This window comes from Sinocyclocheilus grahami, unplaced genomic scaffold, assembly GCF_001515645.1.
Source record: "Sinocyclocheilus grahami isolate Dianchi unplaced genomic scaffold, SAMN03320097.WGS_v1.1 scaffold1237.1, whole genome shotgun sequence".
NCBI lineage: Eukaryota > Metazoa > Chordata > Actinopteri > Cypriniformes > Cyprinidae > Sinocyclocheilus > Sinocyclocheilus grahami.
The window spans coordinates 207,237-232,323 of record NW_015506416.1 but is presented as its reverse complement, the minus strand read 5'-3'; the positions used below and the strand labels follow the sequence as shown (position 1 = coordinate 232,323).

Here is a 25,087-nt window from a genome sequence, read left to right as displayed (position 1 = left end):
GCCTCCGTAACAGACAAAGAGCTGGTCTGAGGTCCTGAAGCTTTGTGTCCGGTCTACGTAGCACCTTAATGCTCGGATGGGACAGAGCAAAGCCAGGGCTGGGTCTGCCTCCTCTGGGGGCAGCGCTTGCAGGTTCACCACTTGGTCTTTGAAGGGTGTAGTGGGAACCTTGGGCACGTAGCCGGGCCGGGGCCTCAGGATTACCTGGGAGTCAGTCGGCCCAAACTCTAGGAATGAATCGTCGACCGAAAATGTGTGCAGGTCCCCTACCCGCTTGATGGAGGCCAGTGCAAGCAGGAGCAGAGTTTTCAATGAAAGAAACTTTAGCTCAACTGAATGCAAAGGCTCGAATGGGCCCTGCTGTAGTGATTTTAGCACTAGAGTGTATAGAGGGGGGCCGGGAAGGATTCAACCTCCTGTTGATGTACGCAACGGTCGCTGTGTTGTCCGTTCGGACCAGTACGTGCTTGCCTCGTAAGCGCCCTTTGAGACGGCAAGGTGCACTGCCAACAACTCTAGGAAATTGATGTGCCAATGCAGCTGCATGCCCGTCCAAACCCCTGAGACTGCATGCCCATTGTACGTGGCACCCCACCCAGTGGTGGAGGCATCCGTGTAGACCACAGCATGCCTGGATATCTGCTCTAGGGGCACCCCTGCCCGGAGGAACGCAAGATCTGTCCACAAGGTGAAGGTTTGGCGACAGGCCGGAGTAATTTGGACCCAGTGAGTGCCGCGCTTCCACGCCCACCTCGAGCAGTGTGAGTGTCGCTGTGGCCACCACATGCCCCAGGAGCCTCTGAAAAAGTAACTGTGGAACCGCTGTCCTGCCCTTGAACGTATTCAAGCAGGCTAGCACCGGCCGTGCACGTTCCTCTGTGAGGCGCGCTGTCTGTTCGACCGAATCCAACTCCATACCGAGAAAAGAGATCCTCTGCGTTGGGGAGAGTTTGCTCTTTTCCCAGTTGACCCCGAAGGCCCAGTAGCCTGAGGTGCCGAAGCGCCAGGTCCCTGTGCTCGCACAACTGATCCTGAGACTGTGCTAGTATAAGCCAATCGTCTAGATAGTTGAGAACGCGAACACCCTGCTCTCTGAGGGGAACAAGAGCTGCCTCCGCGACTTTCGTTAAGACACGGGGAGACAGGGACAGCCCGAAGGGCAGGACCTTGCACTGATATGCCCGTCCTTTGAACGCAAACCGCAGAAATGATCTGTGGCGAGGAAGGATCGACACATGAAAGTACGCGTCCTTCAGGTCGATCGCTGCAAACCAATCTCGGGGACGGACGCACCCGAAGATGCGTTTCTGTGTCAACATCTTGAATGGTAGCCGATGAAGGGCCCGGTTCAAACTCGCAGATCCAAGATTGGCCGTAACCCACCGCCTTTCTTGGGTAAAACCCTGATCTCATATCGGCCAGAGGGACCGGCTCTATCGCATCCTTCGCCAGTAGGACTGCGATCTATGCCCGCAGAACAGGGGCATCGGTGAACTGAATCACATAGCCGAGGCTGATGGTCCGCAGAATCCAGCGAGACGGGCTGGGTAGCGCTGACCAAGCGCTCAGAAACCGTACAAGCGGGACCAGCAGAACCACAGCCGTACCCGCAGTGGGGCAGCGAGGTGGAACACAGGGACCCAACTCGGGCGGCTTGTGAGCAGGCCGGAGAGGGGTGTGAGTGTGGGGTAAAAGGCTCACCTGGTTCCACGGGTTGGCAGAGGGTGCGTGAGTAGGGCCTTCATTGACGCTCTCGAACCGCCCGCTGCTGCCGGCTGGCGAAGGAGGAGGATGAGTGAGGTCCGGCGTTAGTCCGTCCGCAACTCTCCATGCCCTCCTGGGACCCAGAGATAAAGGAAACTGCTCTTTTGTCGAGAATTTGGTGACAAAAAATGAAACAAAAGATTCTCCACCCGGCCCTCCTCCAGGGGAGGGAGTGGTGTGTTCACCATCTCCTGAAGAGCAGATCCCTCCATCTCTGGGTTGCCTGCTTCTCCGCTTGCCGCCAGGTTTGACGGGGCCTGGACAGGCGGGGCGGCCCGCCCACGCCCGGCTCCACGACGCCACTTTGCTGAAGGCTGCTGCGGATGTGGCTCAGGAGCAGGGGCGGACGTGGGGGCCCGCCCTCGGCGACGAGCAGGCTGGGGCGCTGAAGCCGGCGGACGGGTGGAGGCAGCAGCTGCCCACCGGGGCAGGATGAGTCGGATCGCCTCAGTCTGCTTTTGGGCAGCCGAGAACTGCAGTCGCCGAAGAGGCTGGTCTGGGACACAGGGGAATTGAGGAAACGAACCTTGTCGGTGTCCCTCATGTCCGCCAGACACAGCTACACCGCACGACCCAGAGAACTTGTGGTGACCTTCGTCGCTCGGAGCGCGAGGTCAGTGGCAGTTCGGAGCTCTTACAGAACTTACGGATCGTGACCACCCTCATGCAGGTCCTTCAGTGCCTTAGCCTGGTGCACCTGCAGTAACGCCATGGCGTGTAAGGCGGAAGCAGCTTCCCCGCAAGCCGTATAGGCACCGCCGGTTAGACCAGACGAATGCCTACAGGCCCGGGAAGGAAGTACCGGGTCTCCCCGCCAGGAGGAGGCGGACTTAGGACACAATTGCATCGCTACCACCCGCTCCACTGGGGGGATCGCCGAATACCCCTTCGCTGCACCGCCGTCGAGGGTGGTGAGGGAGGAGGAGCCGGTTTCTAGCAGTAAAAGATGCCACCCGGAAGGTGCGTCCTCGCACTGTAGCAACAACAGCGGGAGGCATGGATGGGAACTTGGAAAGAGGTTCCGGAGGAGGACGAACACCCGGGAGGGAGCTGGCAGACAGAGACCAGGGAGGAGACAGGAGGGGCCCGGAGCAGGAGGAGCAAAGCAGGACCCAGGTCACAGCCATAATGTTGACCCACGGTGGAGCCAACGGAGGGAGGAGCCATGGAGGAGGAATGGCCGCTGGAGGAGGAGCCCGAGGTGGAGACGAAGAGCCAACGAGTCAGGGGGATGCCGAGGATCTGGGGGGCCAGGATGGAGCCGAGGGCTCTGGCGATCAAGGCGGAGATCTGGGGCGGAGCCGGAGCGACTGAGGACCAAGGTGGAGCTGGCGGGAGGAAGGAGCCCAATAGAGCCGGTGGGACGGAGCAACGAGGTGCAGCCGGAGGAGCAGAGTTCTGAGGCGAGGGCGGGTCGACACCCGACGGAGCGGAGCTGGAGGGATGAGGGAGCCCGGTGGAGCTGGTGGATCATCGGGTGATGGTGGAGGTGAGGGATACATACTTTTTGGTATGTATTTTGCATCTTGTGAAAAAGTTCCCACAGGTACGTTTTCGTCGTGAGATCAGGTAGGCAACACCCTAGCAATTAGCCAGAACAACATATAAAACAACCATTTATAACACCCTAGTAATAGCTTAGGAACCACCTAGCAATAACAATACATTGCCAGTGCTATGAGGAAGTGTCTGTGCACCGGCTATTATTAGTATATTTATTATTGCTGTTGAGCATTTTTAATTGTCATTTTAAACATTATTTATATTTTTTATTTGCTTTTTTTCTCAGAATTAGCTAGTATTAGTATTAATTTCATTTTTATATACATGTATTTATTTATATGTATGTTTTTTTATAAGTGTGAATGTAGATGGATATAGTTGCAGTTCCATGAGATATACAAAATTGTGTTGTATGCTACACGCAATGACAATAAAGGTATTCAATTCAGTTCAGTTATCAGTATTATGGACTTTTTATTTGTATACACAACTTTTCTGTTGAATAATTAAAAAAACGAATGTATACACAACTTTTCTTACTCATCTTCACATAGGATCTCCACCCTGCACCTTCCCTAATTGCACATTCAATTAGTACATCTATCATCATTAACATTGTTATTGTTCTTAAATATTATAGGGATCAAACTGTACCTGCTCAGATTGTTCTGGGTAATTGGAGTTAAATTTGCTATTCAATGCACTGAAATGATGCTTGATGTTAACAGTTTTACAAATCATCATGGTCTGTGTGCATAAAAAACAGTTGCCTTTACATTGTGGTGTTCAGGCAAAATAACACAAAATTGTTCAGTCCATTCACTTATGAATTGTCTATTTTCAGTGTCTACTTTTCTTTTCTTTTCACACTTGCCATGTTTTTGCTTTTAGAATTGCACTGTGTATACACCGGATGTTGTCGGCTCTCTACATTGAACACGTCAAAGCGAAAGTAGCACAAACACATGGGCTGCTTTCGAAACCATATACTCAATGAGTAGGTACTTAATTTAAATAAGTACTTACTTAACGAGCGCTAAAAGAGTACGTACTCTACAGGCAAATCTTGTTAAGTATGAATGTGATCCATACATCATCCGCCATGTTGACGTTATCATGTGAATATTTTGAAGTTGATGAAATTTGCTCATTTTGTGGTCTTGTTGGAGAAACAGCTGCCTTTTTATTGTGATTGCAGTATAACCAATACATTTTGGGTTGATTTAAGTTTTTAAATTTTTAACCCTACTAATATGACCCTCAATTTTTTCCTTAAAGATATTATATTATGAAAACCCCAAATAGTTTTCTTTTGAATATGTTAATTTAATCCACAAGCAAAACCGCCTCAAATCTCCTTTGTTTTCCTCTTTTTCTTGTTTAACTCTCTTTGTTTCATCCCTCAGGCTTATAAATGTCACAATCTGTGATGGAACGATGGAGACGAGAAATAAACGAAACCGTCTTTAAATCCAAGAAACATAGGGTATATCCAACACTGTGAACAGCAAGAAACACATGAATATTGCAAAAAAAAAAAAGAGGTTGGAAAGAGGTTCTGGAGGAGGACAGAGACCAGGGAGGTGACGAAGGAGGGAGGAGCCAGGGAGGAGACAGGAGGGGCCCGGAGCAGGAGGAGCCAAGCAGGACCCAGGCCACAGCCATAATGTCGACCCACGGTGGAGCCGATGGAGGGAGGAGCTATGGAGGAGGAATGGCCGCTGGCCGCTGGAGGAGGAGCCCGAGGTGGAGACGGAGAGCCAATGAGTCAGGGGGATGCCAAGGATCTGGGGGGCCAGGATGGAGCCGAGGTGGAGCCGCTGGGTGTACGGGCCGAGGCGGAGTCCGGGCCTTGAAGGCTGGAGGCGGAGGTGAGGGATTCTCCAGCCATGGCAACACTGGAGGATGCCCCACGGCGCTCGCACCATAATGATGGTGGGTTGAGGGCGAGCAGAGGGGCTGCCAGACGACAGCGGTGGAGGAGGCATTCAGGGCTTAACTCTGGATCGGAAGCCCCCTCTAGGCTGAACATGGGAACAGGATGGCGCTCAGGAGGAGCGGACACTTGAGGGCGCATTCTAAGAGCGGGCAATGGAAAATGCTTTCTAGGAGCGGCCACTGGAGGGCGCTCTGGACTGGAGCCCTCTCCTCTTCGCTTTGGCACTTTCGCCGCGCCATACTCAGCTCACCCTCAGCTGCGGTGCAGGGGCGGTGCTCCTCTCCACACTCACACCGTCTGCGGCTTTCTCCCTCATGGCGGGCATTGTCGCCGGCTCTCGCACCTGGTCTGACAGTTTGGGCTCTACTTCCAAGGCGATCCTCCGCTCAGTCGCTCGGCATTGCGCTGGCTCGTAATGCACGGTAGGAATTGGCTCTCCGTCATCAGTGGGCTCGGGCTTTAGCTCCACACAGCGGGGAGATGGTGGGCTGGGCTCTGGGTCCAGAGTGGATCTGGCGAGATCATCCTCGGGAGTGACGGTAAGAGGTGACCCATTTCTCGCCAGAATCCACTCCACAAACGCGCTGAAATCCTCTCGAGGACCATCTTTGGACGACAGCGCTCTGCACTCGATGTTTAGACTGGCGTCGCAGAACACATAGAGCGCGTCATCCGGGTAGCTGGTGGTGCTTGATAGCAGCTGGAACAATCTAGTATGGTCCTCGAGAGCTTTGTCCCCCTGCTCCAGCAGGAGAAGGAGGTATTCGGGGCGAATAAGGGCATCCATCCAGGGAACAACGGAGACAAAAGACACTAGGCAAAAACGGGAAACAAAATGGAGGGTAGACACACGGAGGTTACAGTTTTGGTCGGTTCTTCTGTCACAATCTGTGTTGGCGAGGAATAAACGAAACCGTCTTTAAGCCATGAAACACAGGGTACATCCAACACTGGGAACGGCAGGAAACACAAGAACATAACAAGTAGAACCGACGGAGACAGACTGCACAGACTAGGACTTAAATACAGGGGATGATTGGGGAAACACAGGTGTATGGGATGACTAATCAAATTAATTAACAAAACGAGGACAGGAACATGACCAAATAACGGAACAGAAACAGGGGCAAAACATGAAACAGACAGTCCATGATCCTGACAATAAATAGCAACAACATCAGCAAATGCAATTTTTGATGCTTTATGATTATGTGAATTTTATGATTATTCAAATGTATTTAGCCTTCTAATTCTGCCTTTTTTCTGTGTATATATTCTCATACAATGATGTACGCAAACCCATTGTATTTATGTTTTCTATTCTGATTGTTCATTGTTAAAGATACAACCATTTTCCCCTGAGCTTGTAAGTAATTAATTAAAATTAAAAATTCTGCAGTAATAATAAAAAAAGAAGAGAGGTGCACTAACACCTCATAGCATCAGTAACTCCACAACCCTACCTAGTACAGTTTTCTACAGCGTTTGCAATGTCTGCACAAAGGAGACGTCAAGCAGCTGCTTGAAGATCTCACCTTTGGAGAAGACTGCTGATATTATATTCAAAAAATTGAAGTATTACTACTTGAAAAATAAGATTACCCCAGAATGCATTGCTAGCCCACCCCAACACTTACAATAATGATAAATGCTGACCAAAAATTTATTAATTAAGTATATAATTTTAGTAAAACAAGCTAAATGTAATTTGTTTTGTCATATGCCATGGCTATGCATCAATACACACTAGACAAATGCAGCCAAGGTGAATACATCTCAATTTTCAGTGAAGTAATTAATGCACAAGTTAATGAAAAAATTATATTTTATTTACTTACAGGAAACATGAATATGAGTAAAAGAATGAATAAAAGTAACCATGAAAATCAACAACAAAGTCGACAGCACATCAAACAAAGCTTTATTCAAACTTTTCTAATGATGTATTTACAGGCAGTGAACCTACTAACACAGCTGCTCCAGTTCTGCTGCTTTATTCTGATGAAGCAGCTGACAACCCTATCCACATTCACCTGTCTCTGCTGTCCATCATGTCCCTCATTGCTGCAGTCAGACTGAATCTGATCATGGATGGGAAAGGGACATCGAGGCTGTCCTTGCCTGAGTGCACAGAGAGGATGAGGAAGACCATGATGACGCCCCTGAACCACACAATCTTGAACATGTGCGGGACAATCTGACTGCTGCTATGTCTGCTCCAAACATCTGTGTGCCTACTGTCCATGAGCACGACTACCTGGAAAACATTTACACAGAGTAAAACATTTTACATCTCATGTTGGCAGCATTCCATTTCTTGCCAAATTTCATTTCATGTTTACAATGCTAATTTTTGATATAGCTTCATTACTTTTGTGGTGTAGTGGGCTAAAGCACTGAGCTGGTAAGCAGAAGGTTACTGGTTCGATCTCTGCAGTCGTCACCACTGGTTGTGTCCTAGCGCAAGGCTCTTTTCTCCAGGTTGCTGCAGGGGGATTGGGGTCCCTGTAATAAGAGAACTGTAAGTCACTTCGGATAAAAGTGTCTGCCAAATGCATAAATGTAAATGTGATTTTTGTGTGTTGGACATACATATACAGGTGCATCTCAATAAATTAGAATGTTGTGGAAAAGTTCATTTATTTCAGTAATTCAACTCAAATTGTGAAACTTGTGTATTAAATAAATTCACTGCACACAGACTGAAGTAGTTTAAGTCTTTGGTTCTTTTAATTGTGATGATTTTGGCTCACATTTAACAAAAACCCACCAATTCCCTATCTTAACAAATTAGAATATGGTGACATGCCAATCAGCTAATCAACTCAAAACACCTGCAAAGGTTTCCTGAGCCTTCAAAATGGACTCTCAGTTTGGTTCACTAGGCTACACAATCATGGGGAAGACTGCTGATCTGACAGTTGTCCAGAAGACAATCATTGACACCCTTCACAAGGAGGGTAAGCCACAAACATTCATTGCCAAAGAAGCTGGCTGTTCACAGAGTGCTGTATCCAAGCATGTTAACAGAAAGTTGAGTGGAAGGAAAAAGTGTGGAAGAAAAAGATGCACAACCAACCAAGAGAACTGCAGCCTTATGAGTATTGTCAAGCAAAATCGATTCAAGAATTTGAGTGAACTTCACAAGGAATGGACTGAGGCTGGGCTCAAGGCATCAAGAGCCACCACTCACAGACGTGTCAAGAAATCTGGCTACAGTTGTCATATTCCTCTTGTTAAAGCCACTCCTGAACCACAGACGACGTCAGAGGCGTCTTACCTGGTGTTGGTGTGCTTGACTGGCCAGCAAACTCACCAGACCTGAACCCCATAGAGAATCTATGGGGTACTGTCAAGAGGAAAATGAGAAAAAAGATACCAAAAAAATGCAGATGAGCTGAAGGTCACTGTCAAAGAAACCTGGGCTTCCATACCACCTAAGCAGTGCCACAAACTGATCACCTCCATGCCATGCTGAATTGAGGCAGTAATTAAAGCAAAAGGAGCCCCTACCAAGTATTGAGTACATGTACAGTAAATTAACATACTTTCCAGAAGGCCAACAATTCACTAAAAATGTTTTTTATTGGTCTTATGAAGTATTCTAATTTGTTGAGATAGTGAATTGGTGGGTTTTTGTTAAATGTGAGCCAAAATCACCACAATTAAAAGAACCAAAGACTTAAACTACTTCAGCCTGTGTGCATTGAATTTATTTAATACACGAGTTTCACAATTTGAGTTGAATTACTGAAATAAATGAACTTTTCCACGACATTCCATTTTATTGCGATGCACCTGTATTTCATACAATTTCTATTTGGGGGGTTTAAAGGGTTAGTTCAGCCAAACATATAAATTAAGTCATTATTTACTTGCCTCAACGCTGTTCAATCCTTGTGCTGCTGTGGACATCTCCATCCTCACTGCACACAGCAGTCTGCAGACATTTCAGATCCTGCAAAAATGCACAAACACAATATAAAATTAGCACTGTAATTTAATTTCTGTATTATAAGTAACAAAATGATCTTACTTTGTTTTTGTTTCAGGTTTTCCCTTTTATTCCACAAATGCCACTATCACCTTTCCTTGCAGGTCCTGCTCTACCACAAAAGTTCTGCAGCAAATGCACAGGAATCAAGAATAAGAAAAGTGCTGTAATAACTCTGTTTGAAATGACAATAATTAAAATAAAATACAACTTATTTAAAAGATGTTTAATTAATTTATGTAGTGTACTCACTCAAAGTCTTTGATAGCAGCATTCCTTCATCAGTCACTCTGCACTGGATAAACACGCGTGTCTCATCTGTCCCTGTAACAACCAGACAAGAGTCAAGTTACCTCTGGGATTTATCTGCTCAATACTGCATTTACATGTTGAGGTAGTTGCTAATGTGTTAAAGGGTTAATTCACCCAAAAATTAAAATTAGCCCATGAATTACTCACACTCAAGTCATCCTAGGTGTATATGACTTTCTTCTTTCAGACAAATCCAGTCGGAGTTATATTAAAAATGGTCTTTGACCTTCCAAGCTGTTTAATGGCAGTCAGCGGGTGTTGCAGTTCATCAGTCCAAAAGAAGTGAAAAAAGGGCATCCATCCATAATAAAAAGTGCCTCACATGGTTCCAGGGGGTGAACAAAGGCGTCCTGTAGCAAATTAATGCGTTTTTGTAAGAAAAATATCCATATTTAAAACGTAATAATTTAATCTAGCTTGCGCTCACTGTTGTACACGCAAGCAGCTCCGGGCAGATGATGTAGGATGTCGGCGTTGCACATGCGCCGCTCAGAAGTGACGTACGCGGAAGCGCAGGGGAGAGATCAAAACAAAACAACGGTCACAAATCAGAAGTACAAATCGAGGATTTGTAAAGAAGAATGTCGGAGGATTTCGATATAAGCCAAGAGGTGACTGGTTTTCCTTTGCTAAAGTAAGGAAACTTTGCTTCCTTTGCTCCTGTTAAAGGGGTCATATGGCGCAATTTAAATTTTTCCTTTCTTTTTGAAGTGTTACAAGCTCTTGGTGCCTAAAGAAGATCTGTAAAGTTGCAAAGACTAAAGTCTCAAATCCAAAGAGATATTCTTTATAAAAGTTAAGAGTCAACCACGCCTACCTAAAACAGCTCGTTCTAACACGCCCCCACGTCTACGTCACGATGTGGGAAGATTTGCATAACGCCACCCAAATGTTCACGCAAAGAAAGAAAGCGTAACTTTTATTCTCGCTGTAGTATTGTTGCTGCCGCCATGTTGTGAAAGCGCTGTGTGTCTCGTTGTGAAAGCGAAACTACTTTGTTTGGCCTTCCAAAAGAGGACAATATCCGCTTTGTCCTGCCTGGAGCTGATCCGTGCTGGTCGCTGAGGGAATACATCAACCTTGCGCTGTGGATCTCCAGATCGGCTTTCACTGTGGACGAAGCAGAGTCCAGCCCGGGGTTGTCACATGTGGTTGCCGCAAGCCCACCGCCCTCTCCTTCGTCAAATCCGCCGGCCGCGCCGTTCTCAAGCCCGCCCGCCACCGCTCACTCTTGCCCGCCGTGTGAAACTACTTTGTTTGGCCTTCCAAAAGAGGACACGACTAAAAATCAGTGGTTAAGTTTTATTTACAACACTGTTCCATAACAGTTCAACCCAAATATTAATTTGTGTGCAGCACATTTTATGGAGGACTGTTTCCTGATCCTGGAAGAGTAGACTACAATGCCGGCTGTTCTGACTCACAGACTGTAAGTACGTTTTAATTTAAAGGATTTGCCACTGATGATTCAAACGTGAGTTTTGAGCAGTGTAGAGTAGCGCTTGTTTATCATTTCTCCGATCACAAATGCAGACATGGTTTTATGTTTACGTGGCGCGATGCAACACAATGCATAAAAAGACAGTATAACTCATTATAATCCGTAATTATGTCCCCACTGGATGCAACAAATGCCTCGTTTGTAATGGGTTTTCATGTTTTTGAATCGTCACTCCGGCCGGACAGGGCATCACAGTATGGTAAGGGGCATAACATTTCCGTCACACGCTTGAGGTATTCGGCCAATCACAACGCACTGGATAGCTGGCCAATCAGAGCACACTTCACTTTTCAGACCGATGAGCTTTGTAAAAATGTACGTGTTTCAGAAAGGCGGGGCATAGAGGAGAAACAAGAATGTACAGTATGTGGAAAATAATGTTGTTGTTTTTTACTTTAAACCACATAAACATCATATGACCCCTTTAACAAACATTGGTTTTCACGAGACTTACCGGTGCATGCACAACGCCGACATCTTACATCATCCTCCCTGAGCTGCTTCCGTGTACAACTGTTGGCGCTAGCTAGATTAAAGTGATTATTACGTTTTTAATATGGATATTTTTCTTACAAAAACACATCAATTCACTGCAGGAGGCCTTTGTTCACCCCCCAGAGCCGTGTGAGGTACTTTTTAGTATGGATGGATGTGCTTTATTTCACTTCTTTTGGACTGATGAACTGCAACACACGCTGACTGCCATTAAACAGCTTGGAAGATCAAAGTAAATTTTTAATATAACTCCGATTGGATTCATCTGAAAGAAGGAAGTCATATATACCTAGGATGGCTTGAGGATGAGTAAATAATGGGCTAATTTTCATTTTTGGGTGAACTATCCCTTTAACTCACTTTTTATCCAACACAAATGTTCCTCAATTTATCAACAGTACTAATGAACAAATAAAACAGATAACTTATGTTTAGTTACTCCATGTAGATTTATTTATTTACATTACAGTCAACTAATGTAAGCAGTGTTGACAACAGTGAATTCTACTACATACTAGCGCATAAAAATCACTCCAATGTCTAGAATCATGTCTATTAGGTGTGCCTATGTAATTCTTTTCGAACGTTTTCCTGACACATATTAAAGAGACATTTAGTAATCGTCTTTAAGATGTACAGTATATGGTTTATTTAAATTCACTTTGGAGACATAAGCTCCTTTGTTCGCTATAACATAATAAAACGTGTTTTTACAGAAAAATCATAAATATACTATACTGTCTAGCATCTTACACCTTCAGCAATTCAACAGTTTACTCTACAGTAGTTCAACAAATTTTAACACAAGGAACTGTGTTTCGGCTTGTAATACTCACATTTGTAAACACCCTCGTCGCTGTTCTCCACCCTGTTCGATGATGACGTATCCTCTCCCGTGGGCTTCTGGGATTGAAAAGTGTCCATCGATGAACACTTCAGAATCTGGGCTGAAGCAGTAGGACATCCGGGGATTTCTCGCCTACTATTTTATGAATACTGCAGTTTCGAACGTACTTCTTTCTTCACATACTCTTTTCTCCTACTATATAGTAGGTAAGTAGGCATATTCAAACACAACTTAAGTATACGTACTCGTAATTCGCAAGAATTAGTGCACCAGCCAGGTAATTCTCGCCTACTTTTTTATGAATATTCAAGAGTTCAAATATACACTGAACAAAATTATAAACGCAACACTTTTGTTTTTGCCCCCATTTTTCATGCGCTGAACTCAAAGATCTAAGACTTTTTCTATGTACACAAAAGGCCTATATCTCTCAAAAATATCTGACTGGTTTTCGGACCCCCCCCCCGGACCCCCAATACAGTAAAACTGCACATTTTAGAGTGGCCTTTTATTGTGGCCAGCCTAAGGCACACCTGTGCAATAATCATGCTGTCTAATCAGTATCTTGATATGCCACACCTGAGAGGTGGATGGCTCACTAACACAGATTTAGACAGATTTGTGAACAATATTTGAGAGAAATAGGCCTTTTGTGTACATAGAAAAAGTCTTAGATCTTTGAGTTCAGCTCATAAAAAATGTGGGCAAAAACAAAAGTGTTGCGTTTATAATTTTGTTCAGTGTAATTATTCGCTCGCCTACTGCTTTTTGCCTACTATACAGTAGGGAAATATGCCATTTCTAACGCAGCGATAGAGTCAGAAATGGGGCATCAGTTTACTGTCTAAGACTCATTGCATTTTAGTTGCTTTTCCTGCTTGGTGGTTTTCCACATGGTGCACATTGTCAATGATGCCGCTTTAGAATTTTTAGTGGTTTCATGCCAACAACATGGTAAGAGTAGTGTTACACTGACATAAACATCTGACTTCAGCACAGAGCTGCAGGCCAAACATTTGTCTCTTGTCTCCCCAAAAACAATAGTAGTTACACAGAACACCTCAGCAACCTAGCAACAATCTAACAATACCCTAGCAGAACACCCTAGAAATGTCCTTGCAACCTTTTAGTAATGCCACAGCAACCACCCCAAACATACAGTAGTAGTAAATTACCCAAAACACCCGAGAATCATGGTTTTGCATGATCAAGCACCACTCGTGTTTAGTTCACAGATGATTATAAGTGATCGACTATGTATTTAGAATGGAAATACACAGGCTTACAAAGAGGAAGAGGGATTTTGGTAATCAGACAAGCCTGGATATCAACATGATAATTCAGTGAAATAGCAACAAGGCAGAAAACAAGACCATTAGCCCATGCAACAGCTGAGGTGTAAACAGGTAAGAGTGAGCATATCACTGTAAGCGAAAGGAAGACAAGCCTGTGCTGTTGGTTGCTAACAGACAGGTATACCTCAGGGACAGAGGATTGTATACAAACAACATCAGAGATTCAAACACACAAACAGCTGGGACGTAACAAAAGACTCAAGACACAGGTGGCCACTCATAAAATTAGGCATTGATAAATGAGAGTACAGATGTCAACTGAGTTGCAATTACTCCGATGAACAGGTGTAAAAGAACAATGGAAAACAGTTTTGAGAAAAAGAGGGGTTTAGAGACCTAAACCTCTCTAAGGAAACATTCACAGAGAAAGTAAGATGCAGGGCAGTGGAATGAGAAAAAACCCGCAAGGTTTTTAATACTGAAATACTTTAAACTTGAGTGTTGCGTTTTTAGAATGTAGTGCCAAGTTCGTGGTACTGCAGTCCGTAACTTTTTTGGTTAAAAATGATCCAAAATCCATTTTTGAGCAAGTACATAACCAGCCAGTGTTCAAACCTATCGCCTTACTTTTACTCGATTCACAACAGTAAGCTTGTAATAAAGTTTTCTCATTTTAGTGGTACGGGTAGGTTTTCGTGGGAAATTTGAGCATGTGCTGCGTCATTACGTCACGTCTGTAAACATAAAGAAGTTGTCCCGCCTAGTTTGCTATATCGCACGAGGATGCTGCAGATGACGGATCGTTTATAGCCTTTTCTCACAGCAGCTGGAATAAATGGCGAATTGTAATCCAGAAAGGTCGAAATGACAATCATCAGTGACTGGAGATTCACCCGTAGTCAAAACCAAAAAAATTCGTACTGAGATGTGGCTACAGAAAAAAAGAGAATGCGACGGCCATTGCTAAAACAAAAATAAATATTGGCAGCGCTTTTGAAAGGTGGAGTGAACTCCATGTTTTGAAGGGGTTTAAAACGGTTGCAGAGACAGCTTTTTTCTGCTGGACAGGTAAGATATTTTAATGGTTCAATTAGGTAGGCTAACAGTAGCAGCACACTTCTTCCCTTAATCAATAGAGTTATGGAGTTTCTTATGTTGTGCTTTTTTCTTGTCTTGCTATGTTCATTATGAAAAAAGATTTATTTAAAAGAGAACGAGTTGTAAGGAACTTTAATTGGCTTTTTGGGTTACAAGAACAATTTCTTTATATGAAATTCGAATGGTATGACAATTAGAGATTAGACTGTACAGAAATTTAAATCTACAGGTAACGCTAATACACACTAAATACACACACTCACGCAATGCTAATGTTATTAATGTCAACAATTTGAAAAAGTATAACAATAATAATAATTGGCACGGTTTGGTGTGATAGGAGCTAAACGATCGTTAGATCTAATCACCATTGATAGCGCAATTTATTGTAAAATAAATGTACATAATGCTTTTTTCCTCAGTTGATCAGAACAAAAGTGGCAGTTGTTACTTATTTATTCAGATTATGTTCTCCAGTAAAAATTCTTATTTGGGTCATACTTTCAAGATGTAGAATCTGTGAATAAAAAGTGCAGTATCCACACCAGTGCGGTGACTGACAGCCACACATTCGATTCATCCATGCTGGAGCCATGCCGGTGCACAAACCACCCAAAAATAAAAAAATATGAGATGCAGGGCAGTGGAATGAAAAAAAATGCATAGTTTTAAAAACAACAATGGAAAAAACAGCAGAGTCCCTATGAAAAAAGTAATATTTTTAAAATGCATTTATTTCATACTAAGTACAGTTTAAATCTATATTTACTGACATATTGCTCAAGACTTACTGATATAAAAAAAAATGACGATTCAACTTTATTTGGAGTACTAGTTGTGTACAATGCATATTTCATATTATTAAACCTAAAATGTGTTTTAATGTTACTATTAACAAGGATTGTATTATCTGAATAATAAAGGTCTTTAAATGTAAGATATTAAAGTGTACATAAAGTATACTTGCAATAGTTCCACTTTAGCACAATGAAATATACTTCAGTATATCTTTAGTTGGACTTCAGCACTATACTTCCACACAATTAAAGTGCATTAAATACAAAATTAGTTGTTCAAATTTAGCAGACTTTAAGTATACCAGTTTAGTAAACCAAAAGTACAAATTCAGGGTATTTTTATTAAGTACATAAACATGTAAATGTATTTGTAGTATACTTAGCATGAAATAAATGTATTTCAAATACATTTTAGTATATTTATTTTTTACTAGGGTGAAAAACTTGAGACACAGGGCAGTGGAATAAAAAACAATACAATTTCTAAATACGCATTTAAAAAAAAAATCTAATTTGACAGTAAATTTTTATAATGGCATGCTATGTATTAGAAGGGTGCAAGGTGCAAGTTTAAAGTCAGTCTAGTTCATGTGTACACAGAAATCAATGGAAAAGCAGTGCGGTGGAATGCAAACACATGTTCATATTAGCATTTAGTGTTCTAAACACATTTTTAAAAGCTGAACTTTTTAATTTGAGTGCCGCATTTTAGAATGCACGAGACACGAGCGTAACAGTCAAACATATCTGTCTAAGGCATACTTACATAGAAAAAACAATGGAAAAGCAGCATGGCGGAATGCAAAAATGCATTCTGGGTTATTCAAACAGAACCCTTTTTTTGTGTGTGTTCCACTGTGATGCTTTTCCATTTGTTTGTTTCTATGTAAACTTGCTCTAGATGGACGTGTTGTGTCTGACTGTTGTGCTCTCACGTCTTCTGCAGCATCTAACGCATGACACAGTGTTCTAAAAATGTGGTGCTCAAGTTAAAATAAGTTCAACTTTTAAAAAATAGGTCTCCAGACCATGCATTTTTCCCCCATCCAATTTTTCGCGTAAAAACACGTCTATGTGAACCAGCCCACTCTCTGCTTCACATCATGCCTAAGAACACTCCTTAATCCTGGTAATATCCCAGAAACACACAGCTTTACTTGAAGCACAGCTTCTGCGTAACAGCTTTTGGTGTTTTGTTTTACCACTGCAAATGAAGACAGATAGAGAGGAAACAGGTTCGCAAACAGTGAGTCATATCCTACAGGTCCTGACATGCCGACAGACTATTTAGAGGAGCAGGTGGGAAGGAGAGATGCAACAGAAAAAATCTTTACAGCTGTAGTGGGCTGAATACACATGTATTTGTGTAAAGCAAGTAACACTATTAATTCTCTCCTGCTGTGTACTGTGACTAGTGTGTTTGTCTAACAGACCTCTCCTGCAGTAAGGTGGATCGGGCTACTCTCAGGTCCTTCATCTCGCCCTTTGTCCGGGTCACCTCTTCCTCTTTCTGTTGCCACGCCAACAGCTGCTCCTGCATGGACTCACATCGTTGTTGACATGACAACCGGTTCTCTTCCTTCTCCCTCAGGTCTCGGGATAGCCTTTAGGGGAAAGCGTGAACACACACTGACTCACGGCAAATGCAACCATTTACATCCACATGAAAGCTAGATATCTGCACACATCTGTGCACACACAAAAGAAATAGCTCTGTTCCGAAACCAAGAGTGCTGCTTCAATGCATGCCTACATACACCCTACCCTGCTGCAAAGATCAGCATATGTTGTGTTTTGGATGATGACATGCTGGTTGTCTTAGCAGATTTCTTCTTTTCTTAACATTCACAGTTGATTCCAATAGAGTTGGCATTAGCACATGTTGCTATGCAAAAACAAAACATGAGTACAAACAAATACTGGCTTAACTGTTGTGGTGCTTTAAATTGTTGTGGAAACCAATACATGTTTTTCAGGATTCTTCAATGAATAGAAAGTTTAAACAGTATTTAATAATAATAATAATAATAATAATAATTACCAACTATTAATAAAGCAGCAAATTAGTAGTTTATTGGGGCAGAAATTGTAGCTACTGGTTTGTTAATAGTGAGAATTGGACCTTAAAATAAAGTGTTAGCTGAAGTTTATATACTCAATATATATCAATATACAGTGGTGTGAAAAAGTGTTGGCCCCCTTCCTGATTTCTTTTTTTTTTTGCATGTTTGTCACACTTTAATGTTTCAGATCATCAAATAAATTTAAATATTAGTCAACGATAACACAAGTAAACACAACATGCAGTTTTTAAATGAAGGTTTTTATTATTATTATTAAGGGAAACAAAATCCAAAACTACATGACCCTGTGTGAAGAAGTGTTTGCCCCCCTGTTAAAACTGTGGTTTATCACACCTGAGTTCAATTTCTCTAGCCACACCCAGGCCCGAGATCCAAAGAAATTCAGAAACAAATGAGAAAGAACGTAATTGAGATCTAGTTTTCCCTTAATAATAAAAACTTTAATTTAAAAACTGCATGTTGTGTTCACTTGTGTTATCTTTTACTAATATTTTAATTTGTTTGATGATCTGAAACATTAAAGTGTGACAAACATGCAAAAAAATAAGAAATCAGGAAGGGGGCCAACACTTTTTCACACCACTGTACAATAATATACACAATATACAATATTGCCAGTTACTCTCTCTTTGTATACTCTGTCAAGGAAAATAGTTACAAAATACATAAAAGCTGAATCAACTGAAGCAGAATCAATCTCTGAGATTGAAATGAAAGATTCTGTCACGAATCCGGTCCATGAACTTTCCTTTTCATTGACTCTCGCACCACACAAACTGTTGCATAGCACCCCGGACTACATTTCCCATCATGCATTGCACTGATTGCACTCAGCACGAATTGCACACACCTGTTTACACTGATTGCACCCAGCTGTTTCATATCACTCCCTCACTATTTAACACTCACTCTGATCCCTTCCCTCTGCCGAGTATTGTTTCAGCATTTATCACTCTCCTAGAGATAGCTACCTTACGGAGCCCTTGTCATAGCCTTAGCCATAGCCTTAGCCCTAGTCGTTTGTCATAGCCTTAGCCATAGCCTTAGCCCTAGTCATTTGTCTTAGCCCTAGTCTTAGCCCTAGTCGTTTGCCTTAGCCCTAGTCATTTGCCTTAGCCTTAGCCTTAGCCTTAGCCTTCCCGGTTTCTGATCTTCGCCTGGTTCCCTGGATTCACCCCTTTTGTCTTGCCCCTTTTGATTCTGTCTGCCGATCGTCGACCTGTGCTAGCTCTAGGACTATTCTTGTGTTTTGCCCACCATATACCTGTTTGCCCTCATCTGACCCATGCCTGCTGTATGACCACGTCTCTGTCTGTGTCTAATAAAGCTCTGCGAATGGATCCGCAAGTCTCACGTCTCGTCAGCCCCGTAACAGATTCAATGACTGGTTTATTACAATATTCACTTGTTTCACTTGTAAATTGAAAGTCATTGTTCTGAATGAATTAGTTGAAATAAAAAGATTCAGTGAATTATTCATAAAGACAGGCACTTATTGCCACCTACTAATGAAACAATTTAACCAGAATCAGAAGTCACTTAGTCGCTTATAAATGTTAGTGGGGGAAAAAGGTCCATTGTCTATTGGCAGTAATGTATGAAGCTCAGTTCACACATTAGTCACTTTCAAACCCAGCAGGTTTCATAAACACAATGAACAACTTGAACCCAATGCAAAATATGCATGGAGAATGTTTCGCTCTCACATAAATTCCAGGCATGTATTCCTATTGAAACAGCTGGATTTTGTCTGCAAAAAAAATCACTGAACAATGGCAAATATGACCGTACCTTTTCTCCAACCTCTTAGCAACCAGGTTGAATTTCAAAAAGTTATTATTTGGGTGGAATACAATGTTAAAACTATACGTTATTAGCATTTCATAGGAATACTGTCATGGTTGCACTTTTTTCAGTCATCCAATTTGGTAGGTGGCGCTGTCACAAAACAATTAGGGTCCTAGAAATGTGGTTCTAAGATTGCGGAACTGCAGGATTATACCATTGTCAGTAGGCACATGGACAATAAGACGAAGTTGAGGTTCAAAGTTCTTCTTCACACTTAACATAGACTGGGGGGGGAAGACTTCCTGGAGAAGCCATTCCATTACTATTTCTCTCCCTTTATCTCTCTCTGTCTATCTTTTCCCTGCAGGACAAAATTAGGAAATTCCCAAACACAGAAGATCTTATCCGTTAGCCTCCAGCCTCCTCTCCCCCAATTGAGGAAGACACTTTAGAAAAAGGTGTGATAATGGCACACTTCCCATGAGGAACAGTTATCGCTTAAAGATCAGGCAGTTTCCTTCTTAAGACAGAACAGCAGATCTCTTTGGGCTCTTCTAAGAGGAACCAGGCAGAGAAAAACAAAAGAGGGTGGTATGGCCTTAGATCTGAGCTAATGTCCTTAAGTCTGACAAAGATAAGCACCATCCCACAGGCATGCTCACATCTGTGGATTTTTTGTATGCTTGAATGTTGTGGAGAAAACATTTTCCCACAAGTACACACTGGCTGCTTTGGAATGCCTAAACAATAAATGAAATGCTGAAACTTAACATATGTTGACTATAAAGTTAAATACAAAATGAAAGCAATGTGGGGAGCACACGGGCTTCTCTGTGGGCATTGCAGAGTCGAGGAATCACTCTTTCATACTGTATTTTTTAAGTATGGAAGAGTGAGAACCGTGGTTAAAGATGACAGGGGTCGGATTTAAAATAGATTCAGTCTGATATCTGTCATCAGAATAAATCATTAGCGCCTGTGACATATGAGTCTGCTTTGCAGATATCATGGCTCCTTTGGGATGGTGAAAATTAAAGGAGCTTTGAAAACCGAGATGTGAAGTGTGTGTGTGTGTGTGTGTGTGTGTGTGTGTGTGTATATGTGAGGTGCGGGAAGTTCTGAAACCCGAAGCCCCATGAGTGGGAAGTGCTTCCATCTGCCATCACAGAGCTTCACACGTAGCTTAAGCCTGCTGACACATTACAGAATTTAATATCTATACAATATCACTCCGTCTGAAGCAGAGCTGTGATACATGGAGAGAGGGGGAGGGCGTAAGACCTCAGAGCTCAGAACATCACTCACATGCATGCTACTTTCTAAGCTCAAAGGCATCGGGTCCTCTTTCAGCTTTCTCTCATCTCTGTCTTCTGTCCTTTACCCTCCTTTTGTAGCACTAGTCAATTTCCACATGCAAGGTAGAAAGCAGAGCCTGAAACTGACTCCAAACTTCAAACTTTTATTTCCTGATCATTTTATTTGCAGCTTGCCATTTTTGCAGCCTTATTACAAAATTTACCTAATTATTTTGTTTTTTAAAAATCTTTCTTTCTTTCTTATTTGTAAAGGCATTATAATGTTACAAAATATTCCTATTTCAAGTGAATGCTGTTCTTTTGAACTTTCAATGAAATGTCTTTGTATTGTGTGTGTGTGTGTGTACCTACTTAACCATATTTTGGGGTCAAATTTGTACCCAAATGTGAGCTAAACCTGACAAAATCTCCAAAAACCTCCCTTTGGGGACATCCTCATTTGTAAGACTGGTATAAAAATAAAGTAAAAGGTTTTTTTTTTATTGTAAAAATGCAGAAAGTTTCCTGTAAGGGGTAGGTTTAGGTGTAGGGTGATAGAATATACAGTTTGTACAGTATAAAAACCATTACGCCTATGGAATGTCCCCATTTAGATAGCTAAGTAAACGTGTGTGTGTGTGTGTGTGTCAACAAAAATGTGAAGCAGTATAAGTTTTCAGTATTTATAATAAGACATGTTTAATGTCTTAATAATAAGACATGTTTCTTGAGCACCACATTAGCATATTAGAATGATTAGAATCTGCTGACAATTTTGATTTGCCATCATAAATTATATTTTAAAATAAATTAAAGCTATATATATATATATATATTTGTTACTGTATTTTTCAGCAAATAAATGAAGTCTTTCATAATATAAGAGATGCTTTTAAAAACTTAACATCTTACCAACCAAACTTTTGAATTATAGTTTTTTTTGTTTCAAAAATTGAATGAATGAATGAATGAGGCATTTATATAGTGCTTTCATTGTGTATTGCTGTACACCCAAAGCTCTTTACAATCATATGGGTGGTCTCTCTTGAACCACCACCAAATAAATAACATTTATAAAAGATAAAAAAGGGAGAATCGGTAGGGGCTAGATAGTTTGGGACAGAGTTTGTAGCTACTCATAAACTCATATTTTCAATATATGAAAAAGAAAAGGATTTGTAGGTTTGTTAGTTTTTTACCAAATGAGATTTAACTTCTTCTTAACGTCTTCTATCCATGCTGTAGAAACAGTCCTAATGATGATATTTTTAAAAACATGCTTAATCCCTGTAATGGGAAATGGTATTTGTGGAGTTCGCCAGTGTCTCTTTATGTCTGAGGTCTCTTTGCCCTCTGTGAAAAGCTTTCTGGTCTTTTCAACCTTTCTTTATCAGCATGCCATCCTCTCTTCAGACTGGTGAGCAATTGTGACAAACAGTACACAGCACTCCAAACCACATCCAGGAATGTGCATCAATCCACTGAGACGCTTACAGATGACTGACAGACACTAACAAACTCTGTCTCCGCCACATATAAACACACTCACCACACTTATACACAGACAAACACATGAACACACCCTAGTCAAACAAATACACAATAGTTCATGGTTGTGCACAGTTTAGTGGACCATGACATCAATCAAAACACACAAAATGTGACCAAAGAAGCTCCACATGCCTCTATTTATAACTTCCTGGTCCATGTGAGTTCAGTATTTGTGTAAACCTGTGAAACTACTGTTTTTCTCCTCTCAGAGGAAAATTATATTTGCCATTGTTGCTTAGTCATTGTATCTTTATTTACTTCAACCTTGTCTCTGATGTTTCACATAAAAAAAATGTTTAAAATTAGAATTAGCTGCCAACATATAAAACTTGGAAAACGACTATTAAAGCTAACATTACTTCTTTTTTTAAATTAGTAATTCATTTATAAAAAGACTTTTAAAATATTTATATTTCATAAATAATTTATTGTATTATTTAGTTTATAGTTCAGACCGAAATCTCTGCTTTTGATTGCAGACTTTAATATCTTGACTTATATATCTGATCAACTGTGTTGTGACATTGAGATATTTGTGATTTTTCTTTTTTATTGTTGTACCTCTCAATGGTGGCCGTCTGTTCACTCCACAACACTCGCAGATCCTCCTTCTCCACAGAATTTATTCTGCAAGACAACAAAGACGTGTTTTTATTTAAAGCAGCGACCGCTAACATCTGTTCCCTCTTTCCTCTATTGCCTGTGAGCGCGAGAGATACTGAAAAAATTCCCCTTCTCCAAAAAAGTCACCCAAGCATGTCCTTCTGGCATCCGCTTCCAACACCAGCAACTCAGCGCGAGCAGCTAAACAATGGCGTGTAAACGAGTGTAGCCCAGGGCACGTCCACGTGTGAAGCTAACAGGTACCATCGAGGGTATAATGGGTGTTGAAATCTCACTGAGTGAGAGGGAGAAGATGAAAAAGAAAGAAAGCAGGTGGAAAAGAGATGGAAACACAATCTGACATACAGCTGTTAAGTGTTATGTTTTTTTGTAATATCCCTCTGTAGTTTGAGTAATAATGTGAAACTTGGTTAGCGAGCACAGAAGTGACAAGAGTGAATGTGGGAGTCTAATAAAAAACAGAATTAAAGCTATAGTGGCGCCAAGTGATATTATGTTATTATGTTGAGCGCCGGTGAGGAAGAACTAATCTCTGGATTTGGCAGAGTTTGTGGCTTCAATTATTTGAACGGTATTCACACGTTTCTACTAATCCACAAGTATTTTATGCACTACCATTTACAGAGATGTTTTTCCATGTAATTCTATTATTGCTCAGATCCACTTATTTAGTTTTATTCAGATTTACCCGTACCTAAAGATGTCAGATAGATGGCCCATTCATGTCATAACAGAATCATCTGCAAAGTGGACCAAACTTTGTTGCCGCAAGTCAAAAGTCTGGCTAAGCGAGACTATTAATATGCTAACAGGGGGCTTTTGTGTGCCTGTGTGTGTGTGTATGAGCGTGCTTTCGTTTAATGCATGCCAGACAGTGTTTACATGTGTGTCTATCACTCTGTCAGTGCTTCAACTCATTAATTCACCATGACGTTCTCAAATTCTGCATGCTGGTCTAGCAATTGTGTCATGCAACATCCAAACATTTGCTGCACATGTACATGCCTGTTTTCCTTTCGTGGTGGAGACTTACCATTGACTTTTATTATTTTATAAAATATTATTATATTATATTAAACAATATAAAATAATATGATTTCTTTCATCTACCCCAAAACTAACCCTCTAAGAAAATGCTCTGCATTTTTCATTGTCATAAGATTATTTAGTACATTTATCAAGGGTTTTTCCTCGAATAACACTGTTAAATGTAATCTTTTGCAAACCTCAAAATGAATATCTAGTTTTCATAATGTGCATGAAAATATTTTGATGCCTAAATTCACTTGTAGCATTTAACGCCCTACAGGTGAACAGGGCTAGCTATCACCATACTTTCCCCCGTTGAGTAATCATAGTACATTAAGACAATTGTTTTGAATTACAAGTTTAAACATGCAAATGAGACATTATCTAATTAAATATGCACTAATTTGCATACATTTCCAGAACAAAAATCTGAAAACTGGATAAAAGCCGAGATACCTTAGTAAAAAGTAATATATTTCAAATACATTTATTTCATACTAAGTATAATTCAAATCTATTAACATATTTACAGACATTTCACTCAAGACTTACTGATATAAAAATTATAATTCAACGGTATCTGGAGTACTACTTGTGCACAATGAACATTTATTAATATTAAGCCTAAAATGTGTTTAATGTCACTATTGATGAGTATTGTACAATCTTTGAATAATATCGGTCTTTAAATGCAAAATATTTAACGTATACTTAAAGATATTTAAAGATACTTAACGTATACTTGCAATAATTCCACTTTAGCAATGAAGTATACTTCAGTATATGTTTGGTTGGACTTCAGCACTACGTCCACAAAATTAAAGTGCACATACAAAATTAGTTGTTCCAATTTAGCCGACTTTAGGTATACCACTTTAGTATACTGAAATTATAATTGCAGGATATTTTTTACTAAGTACATAAATATGTAAATGTATTGTTAGTATACTTAGCATGAAATGTATTTCAAATACATTTTAGTATATTTATTCTTCACTAGGGTAAAAACACTTTCACTTTGTTGGCATATTAGAGAGACATATTAGAGGAGAAACAAAATAGTATTTTCCACCATGTTTTTAGGAACAATGTTATATAAATCAGGCAAATATGAACAACCTCCTCTGTTTTATTCTGTGATTCATAAAGTTTTGTTGTTGTTGCTGTTTTT

The 25,087-nt window shown here is 41.4% G+C and overlaps 1 protein-coding gene across 1 annotated transcript in view; it reads right to left on the bottom strand.

Annotated features, from left to right (window-relative positions):
- Positions 1 to 25,087, bottom strand: part of lekr1 (Leucine-, glutamate- and lysine-rich protein 1) — a 127,689-nt gene that overhangs the window by 34,801 nt on the left and 67,801 nt on the right. The window contains exons 5-6 of the mRNA XM_016254310.1: positions 22,825 to 22,890; positions 16,979 to 17,149 (exon numbers count right to left, since the gene is read on the bottom strand). Of these exons, the coding sequence (XP_016109796.1) occupies positions 16,979 to 17,149; positions 22,825 to 22,890 (237 nt within the window). The remainder of the gene's footprint in view (positions 1 to 16,978; positions 17,150 to 22,824; positions 22,891 to 25,087) is intronic.